Source organism: Spironucleus salmonicida, chromosome 5, assembly GCF_000497125.1.
Source record: "Spironucleus salmonicida strain ATCC 50377 chromosome 5, whole genome shotgun sequence".
Lineage (NCBI taxonomy): Eukaryota > Fornicata > Diplomonadida > Hexamitidae > Spironucleus > Spironucleus salmonicida.
The window spans coordinates 529,926-547,097 of record NC_090600.1 but is presented as its reverse complement, the minus strand read 5'-3'; the positions used below and the strand labels follow the sequence as shown (position 1 = coordinate 547,097).

General features: G+C 54.0%; 1 protein-coding gene across 1 annotated transcript; it reads right to left on the bottom strand. All coding sequences in view use genetic code 6, as the record gives it.

The window, feature by feature from the left end:
- Window positions 1-153: 153 nt before the first annotated feature.
- On the bottom strand, window positions 154-16,959 carry SS50377_24891 (uncharacterized protein; the record flags this gene model as incomplete). The annotated part of the gene is made up of 1 exon (XM_067908730.1): window positions 154-16,959. The coding sequence occupies one exon, from the start codon at window positions 16,957-16,959 to the stop codon at window positions 154-156; it is 16,806 nt and encodes a 5,601-aa protein (XP_067763551.1).
- Window positions 16,960-17,172: the final 213 nt, after the last annotated feature.

The following is a 17,172-nucleotide window of genomic DNA, read 5'->3' as shown; positions in this document are numbered from 1 at the left end:
CGTCCTTAAAGTCATCGAGCTCCCTGCCGAGGAGGCCGATAGAGTCGCGCTTAGAAGTGCTCTGCTGGTTGACGTATTCGAGAACTTCCTCAAGCTCGTCGACCTTGCCTTGAAGTTCGTCGTTTTCTGCGATCAAGTCTGATTCGCTCAGCTTCAACTCCTCTAGTTCCTCGTTGAGGGCAGTTAGCTATTGTTCGTACGCCGCGCGCTGTTCTTCGGCCTGGGCCTAGAGAGCCTCAAGCTAGTCGAGGGCGACTTCAGTCTAACTGGTCTGTGCGACCATTACGGGTGTGTCTGCGGCGGGCTCGAGGGTGGCGATTGGCTGCTGGGACTCGGCCTGTTTGGACTCGAGCTCCTGCTGTAACTGGTAGACAGCCTGCTCCTTTTCGGCCACGGTGCGGGTGAGAGACTCGGTTTCGCGTGCAAGACGTTCTTAGAGGTCGGTAGTTGCGTCCTGGGCGGCGGTGTTCTCGCGCTGGGTATCTTCTAGCTGCTCGGCGAGGTTCTGCATTTGGTTGCGAAGCTCTTCAACCTCGCTCTGGAGTAGTTGCTTATCGGCACGCAATGCGGCTACCTCGCGCAGGGTTTCCTCGTTGGAGGTAGAAAGCTGCTTGAAGGCGTCCTTAAAGTCATCGAGCTCCCTGCGAGGAGGCCGATAGAGTCGCGCTTAGAAGTGCTCTGCTGGTTGACGTATTCGAGAACTTCCTCAAGCTCGTCGACCTTGCCTTGAAGTTCGTCGTTTTCTGCGATCAAGTCTGATTCGCTCAGCTTCAACTCCTCTAGTTCCTCGTTGAGGGCAGTTAGCTATTGTTCGTACGCCGCGCGCTGTTCTTCGGCCTGGGCCTAGAGAGCCTCAAGCTAGTCGAGGGCGACTTCAGTCTAACTGGTCTGTGCGACCATTACGGGTGTGCCTGCGGCGGGCTCGAGGGTGGCGATTGGCTGCTGGGACTCGGCCTGTTTGGACTCGAGCTCCTGCTGTAACTGGTAGACAGCCTGCTCCTTTTCGGCCACGGTGCGGGTGAGAGACTCGGTTTCGCGTGCAAGACGTTCTTAGAGGTCGGTAGTTGCGTCCTGGGCGGCGGTGTTCTCGCGCTGGGTATCTTCTAGCTGCTCGGCGAGGTTCTGCATTTGGTTGCGAAGCTCTTCAACCTCGCTCTGGAGTAGTTGCTTATCGGCACGCAATGCGGCTACCTCGCGCAGGGTTTCCTCGTTGGAGGTAGAAAGCTGCTTGAAGGCGTCCTTAAAGTCATCGAGCTCCCTGTCGAGGAGGCCGATAGAGTCGCGCTTAGAAGTGCTCTGCTGGTTGACGTATTCGAGAACTTCCTCAAGCTCGTCGACCTTGCCTTGAAGTTCGTCGTTTTCTGCGATCAAGTCTGATTCGCTCAGCTTCAACTCCTCTAGTTCCTCGTTGAGGGCAGTTAGCTATTGTTCGTACGCCGCGCGCTGTTCTTCGGCCTGGGCCTAGAGAGCCTCAAGCTAGTCGAGGGCGACTTCAGTCTAACTGGTCTGTGCGACCATTACGGGTGTGTCTGCGGCGGGCTCGAGGGTGGCGATTGGCTGCTGGGACTCGGCCTGTTTGGACTCGAGCTCCTGCTGTAACTGGTAGACAGCCTGCTCCTTTTCGGCCACGGTGCGGGTGAGAGACTCGGTTTCGCGTGCAAGACGTTCTTAGAGGTCGGTAGTTGCGTCCTGGGCGGCGGTGTTCTCGCGCTGGGTATCTTCTAGCTGCTCGGCGAGGTTCTGCATTTGGTTGCGAAGCTCTTCAACCTCGCTCTGGAGTAGTTGCTTATCGGCACGCAATGCGGCTACCTCGCGCAGGGTTTCCTCGTTGGAGGTAGAAAGCTGCTTGAAGGCGTCCTTAAAGTCATCGAGCTCCCTGTCGAGGAGGCCGATAGAGTCGCGCTTAGAAGTGCTCTGCTGGTTGACGTATTCGAGAACTTCCTCAAGCTCGTCGACCTTGCCTTGAAGTTCGTCGTTTTCTGCGATCAAGTCTGATTCGCTCAGCTTCAACTCCTCTAGTTCCTCGTTGAGGGCAGTTAGCTATTGTTCGTACGCCGCGCGCTGTTCTTCGGCCTGGGCCTAGAGAGCCTCAAGCTAGTCGAGGGCGACTTCAGTCTAACTGGTCTGTGCGACCATTACGGGTGTGCCTGCGGCGGGCTCGAGGGTGGCGATTGGCTGCTGGGACTCGGCCTGTTTGGACTCGAGCTCCTGCTGTAACTGGTAGACAGCCTGCTCCTTTTCGGCCACGGTGCGGGTGAGAGACTCGGTTTCGCGTGCAAGACGTTCTTAGAGGTCGGTAGTTGCGTCCTGGGCGGCGGTGTTCTCGCGCTGGGTATCTTCTAGCTGCTCGGCGAGGTTCTGCATTTGGTTGCGAAGCTCTTCAACCTCGCTCTGGAGTAGTTGCTTATCGGCACGCAATGCGGCTACCTCGCGCAGGGTTTCCTCGTTGGAGGTAGAAAGCTGCTTGAAGGCGTCCTTAAAGTCATCGAGCTCCCTGCCGAGGAGGCCGATAGAGTCGCGCTTAGAAGTGCTCTGCTGGTTGACGTATTCGAGAACTTCCTCAAGCTCGTCGACCTTGCCTTGAAGTTCGTCGTTTTCTGCGATCAAGTCTGATTCGCTCAGCTTCAACTCCTCTAGTTCCTCGTTGAGGGCAGTTAGCTATTGTTCGTACGCCGCGCGCTGTTCTTCGGCCTGGGCCTAGAGAGCCTCAAGCTAGTCGAGGGCGACTTCAGTCTAACTGGTCTGTGCGACCATTACGGGTGTGCCTGCGGCGGGCTCGAGGGTGGCGATTGGCTGCTGGGACTCGGCCTGTTTGGACTCGAGCTCCTGCTGTAACTGGTAGACAGCCTGCTCCTTTTCGGCCACGGTGCGGGTGAGAGACTCGGTTTCGCGTGCAAGACGTTCTTAGAGGTCGGTAGTTGCGTCCTGGGCGGCGGTGTTCTCGCGCTGGGTATCTTCTAGCTGCTCGGCGAGGTTCTGCATTTGGTTGCGAAGCTCTTCAACCTCGCTCTGGAGTAGTTGCTTATCGGCACGCAATGCGGCTACCTCGCGCAGGGTTTCCTCGTTGGAGGTAGAAAGCTGCTTGAAGGCGTCCTTAAAGTCATCGAGCTCCCTGCCGAGGAGGCCGATAGAGTCGCGCTTAGAAGTGCTCTGCTGGTTGACGTATTCGAGAACTTCCTCAAGCTCGTCGACCTTGCCTTGAAGTTCGTCGTTTTCTGCGATCAAGTCTGATTCGCTCAGCTTCAACTCCTCTAGTTCCTCGTTGAGGGCAGTTAGCTATTGTTCGTACGCCGCGCGCTGTTCTTCGGCCTGGGCCTAGAGAGCCTCAAGCTAGTCGAGGGCGACTTCAGTCTAACTGGTCTGTGCGACCATTACGGGTGTGCCTGCGGCGGGCTCGAGGGTGGCGATTGGCTGCTGGGACTCGGCCTGTTTGGACTCGAGCTCCTGCTGTAACTGGTAGACAGCCTGCTCCTTTTCGGCCACGGTGCGGGTGAGAGACTCGGTTTCGCGTGCAAGACGTTCTTAGAGGTCGGTAGTTGCGTCCTGGGCGGCGGTGTTCTCGCGCTGGGTATCTTCTAGCTGCTCGGCGAGGTTCTGCATTTGGTTGCGAAGCTCTTCAACCTCGCTCTGGAGTAGTTGCTTATCGGCACGCAATGCGGCTACCTCGCGCAGGGTTTCCTCGTTGGAGGTAGAAAGCTGCTTGAAGGCGTCCTTAAAGTCATCGAGCTCCCTGTCGAGGAGGCCGATAGAGTCGCGCTTAGAAGTGCTCTGCTGGTTGACGTATTCGAGAACTTCCTCAAGCTCGTCGACCTTGCCTTGAAGTTCGTCGTTTTCTGCGATCAAGTCTGATTCGCTCAGCTTCAACTCCTCTAGTTCCTCGTTGAGGGCAGTTAGCTATTGTTCGTACGCCGCGCGCTGTTCTTCGGCCTGGGCCTAGAGAGCCTCAAGCTAGTCGAGGGCGACTTCAGTCTAACTGGTCTGTGCGACCATTACGGGTGTGTCTGCGGCGGGCTCGAGGGTGGCGATTGGCTGCTGGGACTCGGCCTGTTTGGACTCGAGCTCCTGCTGTAACTGGTAGACAGCCTGCTCCTTTTCGGCCACGGTGCGGGTGAGAGACTCGGTTTCGCGTGCAAGACGTTCTTAGAGGTCGGTAGTTGCGTCCTGGGCGGCGGTGTTCTCGCGCTGGGTATCTTCTAGCTGCTCGGCGAGGTTCTGCATTTGGTTGCGAAGCTCTTCAACCTCGCTCTGGAGTAGTTGCTTATCGGCACGCAATGCGGCTACCTCGCGCAGGGTTTCCTCGTTGGAGGTAGAAAGCTGCTTGAAGGCGTCCTTAAAGTCATCGAGCTCCCTGTCGAGGAGGCCGATAGAGTCGCGCTTAGAAGTGCTCTGCTGGTTGACGTATTCGAGAACTTCCTCAAGCTCGTCGACCTTGCCTTGAAGTTCGTCGTTTTCTGCGATCAAGTCTGATTCGCTCAGCTTCAACTCCTCTAGTTCCTCGTTGAGGGCAGTTAGCTATTGTTCGTACGCCGCGCGCTGTTCTTCGGCCTGGGCCTAGAGAGCCTCAAGCTAGTCGAGGGCGACTTCAGTCTAACTGGTCTGTGCGACCATTACGGGTGTGTCTGCGGCGGGCTCGAGGGTGGCGATTGGCTGCTGGGACTCGGCCTGTTTGGACTCGAGCTCCTGCTGTAACTGGTAGACAGCCTGCTCCTTTTCGGCCACGGTGCGGGTGAGAGACTCGGTTTCGCGTGCAAGACGTTCTTAGAGGTCGGTAGTTGCGTCCTGGGCGGCGGTGTTCTCGCGCTGGGTATCTTCTAGCTGCTCGGCGAGGTTCTGCATTTGGTTGCGAAGCTCTTCAACCTCGCTCTGGAGTAGTTGCTTATCGGCACGCAATGCGGCTACCTCGCGCAGGGTTTCCTCGTTGGAGGTAGAAAGCTGCTTGAAGGCGTCCTTAAAGTCATCGAGCTCCCTGTCGAGGAGGCCGATAGAGTCGCGCTTAGAAGTGCTCTGCTGGTTGACGTATTCGAGAACTTCCTCAAGCTCGTCGACCTTGCCTTGAAGTTCGTCGTTTTCTGCGATCAAGTCTGATTCGCTCAGCTTCAACTCCTCTAGTTCCTCGTTGAGGGCAGTTAGCTATTGTTCGTACGCCGCGCGCTGTTCTTCGGCCTGGGCCTAGAGAGCCTCAAGCTAGTCGAGGGCGACTTCAGTCTAACTGGTCTGTGCGACCATTACGGGTGTGCCTGCGGCGGGCTCGAGGGTGGCGATTGGCTGCTGGGACTCGGCCTGTTTGGACTCGAGCTCCTGCTGTAACTGGTAGACAGCCTGCTCCTTTTCGGCCACGGTGCGGGTGAGAGACTCGGTTTCGCGTGCAAGACGTTCTTAGAGGTCGGTAGTTGCGTCCTGGGCGGCGGTGTTCTCGCGCTGGGTATCTTCTAGCTGCTCGGCGAGGTTCTGCATTTGGTTGCGAAGCTCTTCAACCTCGCTCTGGAGTAGTTGCTTATCGGCACGCAATGCGGCTACCTCGCGCAGGGTTTCCTCGTTGGAGGTAGAAAGCTGCTTGAAGGCGTCCTTAAAGTCATCGAGCTCCCTGTCGAGGAGGCCGATAGAGTCGCGCTTAGAAGTGCTCTGCTGGTTGACGTATTCGAGAACTTCCTCAAGCTCGTCGACCTTGCCTTGAAGTTCGTCGTTTTCTGCGATCAAGTCTGATTCGCTCAGCTTCAACTCCTCTAGTTCCTCGTTGAGGGCAGTTAGCTATTGTTCGTACGCCGCGCGCTGTTCTTCGGCCTGGGCCTAGAGAGCCTCAAGCTAGTCGAGGGCGACTTCAGTCTAACTGGTCTGTGCGACCATTACGGGTGTGTCTGCGGCGGGCTCGAGGGTGGCGATTGGCTGCTGGGACTCGGCCTGTTTGGACTCGAGCTCCTGCTGTAACTGGTAGACAGCCTGCTCCTTTTCGGCCACGGTGCGGGTGAGAGACTCGGTTTCGCGTGCAAGACGTTCTTAGAGGTCGGTAGTTGCGTCCTGGGCGGCGGTGTTCTCGCGCTGGGTATCTTCTAGCTGCTCGGCGAGGTTCTGCATTTGGTTGCGAAGCTCTTCAACCTCGCTCTGGAGTAGTTGCTTATCGGCACGCAATGCGGCTACCTCGCGCAGGGTTTCCTCGTTGGAGGTAGAAAGCTGCTTGAAGGCGTCCTTAAAGTCATCGAGCTCCCTGTCGAGGAGGCCGATAGAGTCGCGCTTAGAAGTGCTCTGCTGGTTGACGTATTCGAGAACTTCCTCAAGCTCGTCGACCTTGCCTTGAAGTTCGTCGTTTTCTGCGATCAAGTCTGATTCGCTCAGCTTCAACTCCTCTAGTTCCTCGTTGAGGGCAGTTAGCTATTGTTCGTACGCCGCGCGCTGTTCTTCGGCCTGGGCCTAGAGAGCCTCAAGCTAGTCGAGGGCGACTTCAGTCTAACTGGTCTGTGCGACCATTACGGGTGTGTCTGCGGCGGGCTCGAGGGTGGCGATTGGCTGCTGGGACTCGGCCTGTTTGGACTCGAGCTCCTGCTGTAACTGGTAGACAGCCTGCTCCTTTTCGGCCACGGTGCGGGTGAGAGACTCGGTTTCGCGTGCAAGACGTTCTTAGAGGTCGGTAGTTGCGTCCTGGGCGGCGGTGTTCTCGCGCTGGGTATCTTCTAGCTGCTCGGCGAGGTTCTGCATTTGGTTGCGAAGCTCTTCAACCTCGCTCTGGAGTAGTTGCTTATCGGCACGCAATGCGGCTACCTCGCGCAGGGTTTCCTCGTTGGAGGTAGAAAGCTGCTTGAAGGCGTCCTTAAAGTCATCGAGCTCCCTGCCGAGGAGGCCGATAGAGTCGCGCTTAGAAGTGCTCTGCTGGTTGACGTATTCGAGAACTTCCTCAAGCTCGTCGACCTTGCCTTGAAGTTCGTCGTTTTCTGCGATCAAGTCTGATTCGCTCAGCTTCAACTCCTCTAGTTCCTCGTTGAGGGCAGTTAGCTATTGTTCGTACGCCGCGCGCTGTTCTTCGGCCTGGGCCTAGAGAGCCTCAAGCTAGTCGAGGGCGACTTCAGTCTAACTGGTCTGTGCGACCATTACGGGTGTGCCTGCGGCGGGCTCGAGGGTGGCGATTGGCTGCTGGGACTCGGCCTGTTTGGACTCGAGCTCCTGCTGTAACTGGTAGACAGCCTGCTCCTTTTCGGCCACGGTGCGGGTGAGAGACTCGGTTTCGCGTGCAAGACGTTCTTAGAGGTCGGTAGTTGCGTCCTGGGCGGCGGTGTTCTCGCGCTGGGTATCTTCTAGCTGCTCGGCGAGGTTCTGCATTTGGTTGCGAAGCTCTTCAACCTCGCTCTGGAGTAGTTGCTTATCGGCACGCAATGCGGCTACCTCGCGCAGGGTTTCCTCGTTGGAGGTAGAAAGCTGCTTGAAGGCGTCCTTAAAGTCATCGAGCTCCCTGCCGAGGAGGCCGATAGAGTCGCGCTTAGAAGTGCTCTGCTGGTTGACGTATTCGAGAACTTCCTCAAGCTCGTCGACCTTGCCTTGAAGTTCGTCGTTTTCTGCGATCAAGTCTGATTCGCTCAGCTTCAACTCCTCTAGTTCCTCGTTGAGGGCAGTTAGCTATTGTTCGTACGCCGCGCGCTGTTCTTCGGCCTGGGCCTAGAGAGCCTCAAGCTAGTCGAGGGCGACTTCAGTCTAACTGGTCTGTGCGACCATTACGGGTGTGTCTGCGGCGGGCTCGAGGGTGGCGATTGGCTGCTGGGACTCGGCCTGTTTGGACTCGAGCTCCTGCTGTAACTGCGATATCTGCTCGACAAGCTCGGCATTCTGCTCCTGAAGAGCGAGAGCGGCCTCATTCACGCTATCCTCGCGGGAAGACGGTTGAGTGGAAGCGACCACTAGGTCGACAGTGGCCTGGGTATCAAAGTCGTTCAGCTCTGCGCCACATTGGACCTCAGCGCATTCTTGGGCGACTTCGGTCTGGAAAGTGACCTCGTGGGATTCAGTAACCGCCGTAGCAAGTTCGAGCTAGGTCTGGAGCGTTGAACGCTCTTCGTGGAGTGCTTGAATTTAAGCGTCCTGCTCTTCCTCGGCGGCCCTGTGGTCTTAGATCTCCTGCTTAAGTTCTTCGGAGGATGCGGCTTGCTAGCCTAGTTGTTCGTTCAGGCGATCAGCTTCAGCCTGGTGGGCATCCTACAGTTGCTTGATCTCGTCGGCGAGCGCCACGACATTTTCATCGGCCGTGGCCTTGATCTCGTCGGCCTACGCCTAGAGGTCCGAAACCTCTTTGGCAAGGGACTCGTTCTAAGCTTTCAGAGCCTCTAAGTCGGTAGTATTCTACTGGGACTCGGCCTGTTTGGACTCGAGCTCCTGCTGTAACTGCGATATCTGCTCGACAAGCTCGGCATTCTGCTCCTGAAGAGCGAGAGCGGCCTCATTCACGCTATCCTCGCGGGAAGACGGTTGAGTGGAAGCGACCACTAGGTCGACAGTGGCCTGGGTATCAAAGTCGTTCAGCTCTGCGCCACATTGGACCTCAGCGCATTCTTGGGCGACTTCGGTCTGGAAAGTGACCTCGTGGGATTCAGTAACCGCCGTAGCAAGTTCGAGCTAGGTCTGGAGCGTTGAACGCTCTTCGTGGAGTGCTTGAATTTAAGCGTCCTGCTCTTCCTCGGCGGCCCTGTGGTCTTAGATCTCCTGCTTAAGTTCTTCGGAGGATGCGGCTTGCTAGCCTAGTTGTTCGTTCAGGCGATCAGCTTCAGCCTGGTGGGCATCCTACAGTTGCTTGATCTCGTCGGCGAGCGCCACGACATTTTCATCGGCCGTGGCCTTGATCTCGTCGGCCTACGCCTAGAGGTCCGAAACCTCTTTGGCAAGGGACTCGTTCTAAGCTTTCAGAGCCTCTAAGTCGGTAGTATTCTACTGGGACTCGGCCTGTTTGGACTCGAGCTCCTGCTGTAACTGCGATATCTGCTCGACAAGCTCGGCATTCTGCTCCTGAAGAGCGAGAGCGGCCTCATTCACGCTATCCTCGCGGGAAGACGGTTGAGTGGAAGCGACCACTAGGTCGACAGTGGCCTGGGTATCAAAGTCGTTCAGCTCTGCGCCACATTGGACCTCAGCGCATTCTTGGGCGACTTCGGTCTGGAAAGTGACCTCGTGGGATTCAGTAACCGCCGTAGCAAGTTCGAGCTAGGTCTGGAGCGTTGAACGCTCTTCGTGGAGTGCTTGAATTTAAGCGTCCTGCTCTTCCTCGGCGGCCCTGTGGTCTTAGATCTCCTGCTTAAGTTCTTCGGAGGATGCGGCTTGCTAGCCTAGTTGTTCGTTCAGGCGATCAGCTTCAGCCTGGTGGGCATCCTACAGTTGCTTGATCTCGTCGGCGAGCGCCACGACATTTTCATCGGCCGTGGCCTTGATCTCGTCGGCCTACGCCTAGAGGTCCGAAACCTCTTTGGCAAGGGACTCGTTCTAAGCTTTCAGAGCCTCTAAGTCGGTAGTATTCTACTGGGACTCGGCCTGTTTGGACTCGAGCTCCTGCTGTAACTGCGATATCTGCTCGACAAGCTCGGCATTCTGCTCCTGAAGAGCGAGAGCGGCCTCATTCACGCTATCCTCGCGGGAAGACGGTTGAGTGGAAGCGACCACTAGGTCGACAGTGGCCTGGGTATCAAAGTCGTTCAGCTCTGCGCCACATTGGACCTCAGCGCATTCTTGGGCGACTTCGGTCTGGAAAGTGACCTCGTGGGATTCAGTAACCGCCGTAGCAAGTTCGAGCTAGGTCTGGAGCGTTGAACGCTCTTCGTGGAGTGCTTGAATTTAAGCGTCCTGCTCTTCCTCGGCGGCCCTGTGGTCTTAGATCTCCTGCTTAAGTTCTTCGGAGGATGCGGCTTGCTAGCCTAGTTGTTCGTTCAGGCGATCAGCTTCAGCCTGGTGGGCATCCTACAGTTGCTTGATCTCGTCGGCGAGCGCCACGACATTTTCATCGGCCGTGGCCTTGATCTCGTCGGCCTACGCCTAGAGGTCCGAAACCTCTTTGGCAAGGGACTCGTTCTAAGCTTTCAGAGCCTCTAAGTCGGTAGTATTCTACTGGGACTCGGCCTGTTTGGACTCGAGCTCCTGCTGTAACTGCGATATCTGCTCGACAAGCTCGGCATTCTGCTCCTGAAGAGCGAGAGCGGCCTCATTCACGCTATCCTCGCGGGAAGACGGTTGAGTGGAAGCGACCACTAGGTCGACAGTGGCCTGGGTATCAAAGTCGTTCAGCTCTGCGCCACATTGGACCTCAGCGCATTCTTGGGCGACTTCGGTCTGGAAAGTGACCTCGTGGGATTCAGTAACCGCCGTAGCAAGTTCGAGCTAGGTCTGGAGCGTTGAACGCTCTTCGTGGAGTGCTTGAATTTAAGCGTCCTGCTCTTCCTCGGCGGCCCTGTGGTCTTAGATCTCCTGCTTAAGTTCTTCGGAGGATGCGGCTTGCTAGCCTAGTTGTTCGTTCAGGCGATCAGCTTCAGCCTGGTGGGCATCCTACAGTTGCTTGATCTCGTCGGCGAGCGCCACGACATTTTCATCGGCCGTGGCCTTGATCTCGTCGGCCTACGCCTAGAGGTCCGAAACCTCTTTGGCAAGGGACTCGTTCTAAGCTTTCAGAGCCTCTAAGTCGGTAGTATTCTACTGGGACTCGGCCTGTTTGGACTAGAGCTCCTGCTGTAACTGCGATATCTGCTCGACAAGCTCGGCATTCTGCTCCTGAAGAGCGAGAGCGGCCTCATTCACGCTATCCTCGCGGGAAGACGGTTGAGTGGAAGCGACCACTAGGTCGACAGTGGCCTGGGTATCAAAGTCGTTCAGCTCTGCGCCACATTGGACCTCAGCGCATTCTTGGGCGACTTCGGTCTGGAAAGTGACCTCGTGGGATTCAGTAACCGCCGTAGCAAGTTCGAGCTAGGTCTGGAGCGTTGAACGCTCTTCGTGGAGTGCTTGAATTTAAGCGTCCTGCTCTTCCTCGGCGGCCCTGTGGTCTTAGATCTCCTGCTTAAGTTCTTCGGAGGATGCGGCTTGCTAGCCTAGTTGTTCGTTCAGGCGATCAGCTTCAGCCTGGTGGGCATCCTACAGTTGCTTGATCTCGTCGGCGAGCGCCACGACATTTTCATCGGCCGTGGCCTTGATCTCGTCGGCCTACGCCTAGAGGTCCGAAACCTCTTTGGCAAGGGACTCGTTCTAAGCTTTCAGAGCCTCTAAGTCGGTAGTATTCTACTGGGACTCGGCCTGTTTGGACTCGAGCTCCTGCTGTAACTGCGATATCTGCTCGACAAGCTCGGCATTCTGCTCCTGAAGAGCGAGAGCGGCCTCATTCACGCTATCCTCGCGGGAAGACGGTTGAGTGGAAGCGACCACTAGGTCGACAGTGGCCTGGGTATCAAAGTCGTTCAGCTCTGCGCCACATTGGACCTCAGCGCATTCTTGGGCGACTTCGGTCTGGAAAGTGACCTCGTGGGATTCAGTAACCGCCGTAGCAAGTTCGAGCTAGGTCTGGAGCGTTGAACGCTCTTCGTGGAGTGCTTGAATTTAAGCGTCCTGCTCTTCCTCGGCGGCCCTGTGGTCTTAGATCTCCTGCTTAAGTTCTTCGGAGGATGCGGCTTGCTAGCCTAGTTGTTCGTTCAGGCGATCAGCTTCAGCCTGGTGGGCATCCTACAGTTGCTTGATCTCGTCGGCGAGCGCCACGACATTTTCATCGGCCGTGGCCTTGATCTCGTCGGCCTACGCCTAGAGGTCCGAAACCTCTTTGGCAAGGGACTCGTTCTAAGCTTTCAGAGCCTCTAAGTCGGTAGTATTCTACTGGGACTCGGCCTGTTTGGACTCGAGCTCCTGCTGTAACTGCGATATCTGCTCGACAAGCTCGGCATTCTGCTCCTGAAGAGCGAGAGCGGCCTCATTCACGCTATCCTCGCGGGAAGACGGTTGAGTGGAAGCGACCACTAGGTCGACAGTGGCCTGGGTATCAAAGTCGTTCAGCTCTGCGCCACATTGGACCTCAGCGCATTCTTGGGCGACTTCGGTCTGGAAAGTGACCTCGTGGGATTCAGTAACCGCCGTAGCAAGTTCGAGCTAGGTCTGGAGCGTTGAACGCTCTTCGTGGAGTGCTTGAATTTAAGCGTCCTGCTCTTCCTCGGCGGCCCTGTGGTCTTAGATCTCCTGCTTAAGTTCTTCGGAGGATGCGGCTTGCTAGCCTAGTTGTTCGTTCAGGCGATCAGCTTCAGCCTGGTGGGCATCCTACAGTTGCTTGATCTCGTCGGCGAGCGCCACGACATTTTCATCGGCCGTGGCCTTGATCTCGTCGGCCTACGCCTAGAGGTCCGAAACCTCTTTGGCAAGGGACTCGTTCTAAGCTTTCAGAGCCTCTAAGTCGGTAGTATTCTACTGGGACTCGGCCTGTTTGGACTCGAGCTCCTGCTGTAACTGCGATATCTGCTCGACAAGCTCGGCATTCTGCTCCTGAAGAGCGAGAGCGGCCTCATTCACGCTATCCTCGCGGGAAGACGGTTGAGTGGAAGCGACCACTAGGTCGACAGTGGCCTGGGTATCAAAGTCGTTCAGCTCTGCGCCACATTGGACCTCAGCGCATTCTTGGGCGACTTCGGTCTGGAAAGTGACCTCGTGGGATTCAGTAACCGCCGTAGCAAGTTCGAGCTAGGTCTGGAGCGTTGAACGCTCTTCGTGGAGTGCTTGAATTTAAGCGTCCTGCTCTTCCTCGGCGGCCCTGTGGTCTTAGATCTCCTGCTTAAGTTCTTCGGAGGATGCGGCTTGCTAGCCTAGTTGTTCGTTCAGGCGATCAGCTTCAGCCTGGTGGGCATCCTACAGTTGCTTGATCTCGTCGGCGAGCGCCACGACATTTTCATCGGCCGTGGCCTTGATCTCGTCGGCCTACGCCTAGAGGTCCGAAACCTCTTTGGCAAGGGACTCGTTCTAAGCTTTCAGAGCCTCTAAGTCGGTAGTATTCTACTGGGACTCGGCCTGTTTGGACTCGAGCTCCTGCTGTAACTGCGATATCTGCTCGACAAGCTCGGCATTCTGCTCCTGAAGAGCGAGAGCGGCCTCATTCACGCTATCCTCGCGGGAAGACGGTTGAGTGGAAGCGACCACTAGGTCGACAGTGGCCTGGGTATCAAAGTCGTTCAGCTCTGCGCCACATTGGACCTCAGCGCATTCTTGGGCGACTTCGGTCTGGAAAGTGACCTCGTGGGATTCAGTAACCGCCGTAGCAAGTTCGAGCTAGGTCTGGAGCGTTGAACGCTCTTCGTGGAGTGCTTGAATTTAAGCGTCCTGCTCTTCCTCGGCGGCCCTGTGGTCTTAGATCTCCTGCTTAAGTTCTTCGGAGGATGCGGCTTGCTAGCCTAGTTGTTCGTTCAGGCGATCAGCTTCAGCCTGGTGGGCATCCTACAGTTGCTTGATCTCGTCGGCGAGCGCCACGACATTTTCATCGGCCGTGGCCTTGATCTCGTCGGCCTACGCCTAGAGGTCCGAAACCTCTTTGGCAAGGGACTCGTTCTAAGCTTTCAGAGCCTCTAAGTCGGTAGTATTCTACTGGGACTCGGCCTGTTTGGACTAGAGCTCCTGCTGTAACTGCGATATCTGCTCGACAAGCTCGGCATTCTGCTCCTGAAGAGCGAGAGCGGCCTCATTCACGCTATCCTCGCGGGAAGACGGTTGAGTGGAAGCGACCACTAGGTCGACAGTGGCCTGGGTATCAAAGTCGTTCAGCTCTGCGCCACATTGGACCTCAGCGCATTCTTGGGCGACTTCGGTCTGGAAAGTGACCTCGTGGGATTCAGTAACCGCCGTAGCAAGTTCGAGCTAGGTCTGGAGCGTTGAACGCTCTTCGTGGAGTGCTTGAATTTAAGCGTCCTGCTCTTCCTCGGCGGCCCTGTGGTCTTAGATCTCCTGCTTAAGTTCTTCGGAGGATGCGGCTTGCTAGCCTAGTTGTTCGTTCAGGCGATCAGCTTCAGCCTGGTGGGCATCCTACAGTTGCTTGATCTCGTCGGCGAGCGCCACGACATTTTCATCGGCCGTGGCCTTGATCTCGTCGGCCTACGCCTAGAGGTCCGAAACCTCTTTGGCAAGGGACTCGTTCTAAGCTTTCAGAGCCTCTAAGTCGGTAGTATTCTACTGGGACTCGGCCTGTTTGGACTAGAGCTCCTGCTGTAACTGCGATATCTGCTCGACAAGCTCGGCATTCTGCTCCTGAAGAGCGAGAGCGGCCTCATTCACGCTATCCTCGCGGGAAGACGGTTGAGTGGAAGCGACCACTAGGTCGACAGTGGCCTGGGTATCAAAGTCGTTCAGCTCTGCGCCACATTGGACCTCAGCGCATTCTTGGGCGACTTCGGTCTGGAAAGTGACCTCGTGGGATTCAGTAACCGCCGTAGCAAGTTCGAGCTAGGTCTGGAGCGTTGAACGCTCTTCGTGGAGTGCTTGAATTTAAGCGTCCTGCTCTTCCTCGGCGGCCCTGTGGTCTTAGATCTCCTGCTTAAGTTCTTCGGAGGATGCGGCTTGCTAGCCTAGTTGTTCGTTCAGGCGATCAGCTTCAGCCTGGTGGGCATCCTACAGTTGCTTGATCTCGTCGGCGAGCGCCACGACATTTTCATCGGCCGTGGCCTTGATCTCGTCGGCCTACGCCTAGAGGTCCGAAACCTCTTTGGCAAGGGACTCGTTCTAAGCTTTCAGAGCCTCTAAGTCGGTAGTATTCTACTGGGACTCGGCCTGTTTGGACTCGAGCTCCTGCTGTAACTGCGATATCTGCTCGACAAGCTCGGCATTCTGCTCCTGAAGAGCGAGAGCGGCCTCATTCACGCTATCCTCGCGGGAAGACGGTTGAGTGGAAGCGACCACTAGGTCGACAGTGGCCTGGGTATCAAAGTCGTTCAGCTCTGCGCCACATTGGACCTCAGCGCATTCTTGGGCGACTTCGGTCTGGAAAGTGACCTCGTGGGATTCAGTAACCGCCGTAGCAAGTTCGAGCTAGGTCTGGAGCGTTGAACGCTCTTCGTGGAGTGCTTGAATTTAAGCGTCCTGCTCTTCCTCGGCGGCCCTGTGGTCTTAGATCTCCTGCTTAAGTTCTTCGGAGGATGCGGCTTGCTAGCCTAGTTGTTCGTTCAGGCGATCAGCTTCAGCCTGGTGGGCATCCTACAGTTGCTTGATCTCGTCGGCGAGCGCCACGACATTTTCATCGGCCGTGGCCTTGATCTCGTCGGCCTACGCCTAGAGGTCCGAAACCTCTTTGGCAAGGGACTCGTTCTAAGCTTTCAGAGCCTCTAAGTCGGTAGTATTCTACTGGGACTCGGCCTGTTTGGACTAGAGCTCCTGCTGTAACTGCGATATCTGCTCGACAAGCTCGGCATTCTGCTCCTGAAGAGCGAGAGCGGCCTCATTCACGCTATCCTCGCGGGAAGACGGTTGAGTGGAAGCGACCACTAGGTCGACAGTGGCCTGGGTATCAAAGTCGTTCAGCTCTGCGCCACATTGGACCTCAGCGCATTCTTGGGCGACTTCGGTCTGGAAAGTGACCTCGTGGGATTCAGTAACCGCCGTAGCAAGTTCGAGCTAGGTCTGGAGCGTTGAACGCTCTTCGTGGAGTGCTTGAATTTAAGCGTCCTGCTCTTCCTCGGCGGCCCTGTGGTCTTAGATCTCCTGCTTAAGTTCTTCGGAGGATGCGGCTTGCTAGCCTAGTTGTTCGTTCAGGCGATCAGCTTCAGCCTGGTGGGCATCCTACAGTTGCTTGATCTCGTCGGCGAGCGCCACGACATTTTCATCGGCCGTGGCCTTGATCTCGTCGGCCTACGCCTAGAGGTCCGAAACCTCTTTGGCAAGGGACTCGTTCTAAGCTTTCAGAGCCTCTAAGTCGGTAGTATTCTACTGGGACTCGGCCTGTTTGGACTCGAGCTCCTGCTGTAACTGCGATATCTATGTTTGAAGTGCTAATAAACTACGGTCTGGTAATTACTTAACTTTATTTTTTTCTTCAATATCTTAAACCATTGTTCCTATAACTTCATTTAGATATTAATTTTCTTATTTTAGCTACTCGATATTTATACTATCGTTATTACTTGTAGAGGCTTAAATAAATTGATTAACCACTTATGGTTTAATATTATTTTATTCTATTACTCTCTATTATAACACTTTTACTTAATGACGTAAGGTTTCCTTTTCTAATAGACCTTATGATCTTAAACTAGATACTTACTTTTCTAATTCTTATCTTAGGATATCTTAATTAGAAACATTTTAACCTAGTTGGTCTATTTCGTTATTTCTTTAAGTAAGAGCTTACTTAGATATTTATAATTCATTTCTTATCAGTTTCAATTCTTAGTCTTTATCTACAATTAAATTCTTAAGAATTTTACTTGCTGAATTTGACTCTGCTAATAATTTTTGCAAAGCCTAGGTACTCTGTCTTTATTAATCCTAAGATTATAAGTTATGAAATAATTTTTATTATTCTAAGTCAGCTTACTATGCAATTAATTAGTTATCTTGTTGCATTTGCAAAATTTATGATACCAAATCTTTATTACGATTTTCTAATTATAAAATCATATCTTACTACTTTTTGCCTTATTATGAATTATAAAACTAATTATCAAATGATTCTAATAAAGATTAAATATTTTAAACAGAAGCATTTGATACTTCACTTTGTGAAAGAGATAGGATTTCTGATCTGAGTTCATCAAAGTCAAACTCAATAGGTTACACATTTTAAGGTTTTTAAAGATAAAATGTAAGAATTTCATTCTTAGATTATAATAAATTTTCTAATTCTGTAATTTGTTATTCTTAAAATGAAACTGTTTTCTTAACAAGTTCAATTTCATAAATTCTTTTCTAATCACGATCTAAATAATGCTTCATAAGTTCATAAAATGAACTTTTTTATTCGTTAAATGGCTAGTTCTTAAAAGAATTTAAGAGGGACATTATGGATTAGTGGAATGGAAATATTTTTAATGGTTATATATGTAATGCCTTTTATTTTTAACTTATGCTATTTTAACTAAGTTTATTTAAGGTGTATTATATAATTAATAATTTGATTAGTATTTTATTTTCGAAATCTATTTTTGTTTATTAATATATATAATACAAAAAATAATTAATTACTAATATCTATTATATAAATATTTTATAATT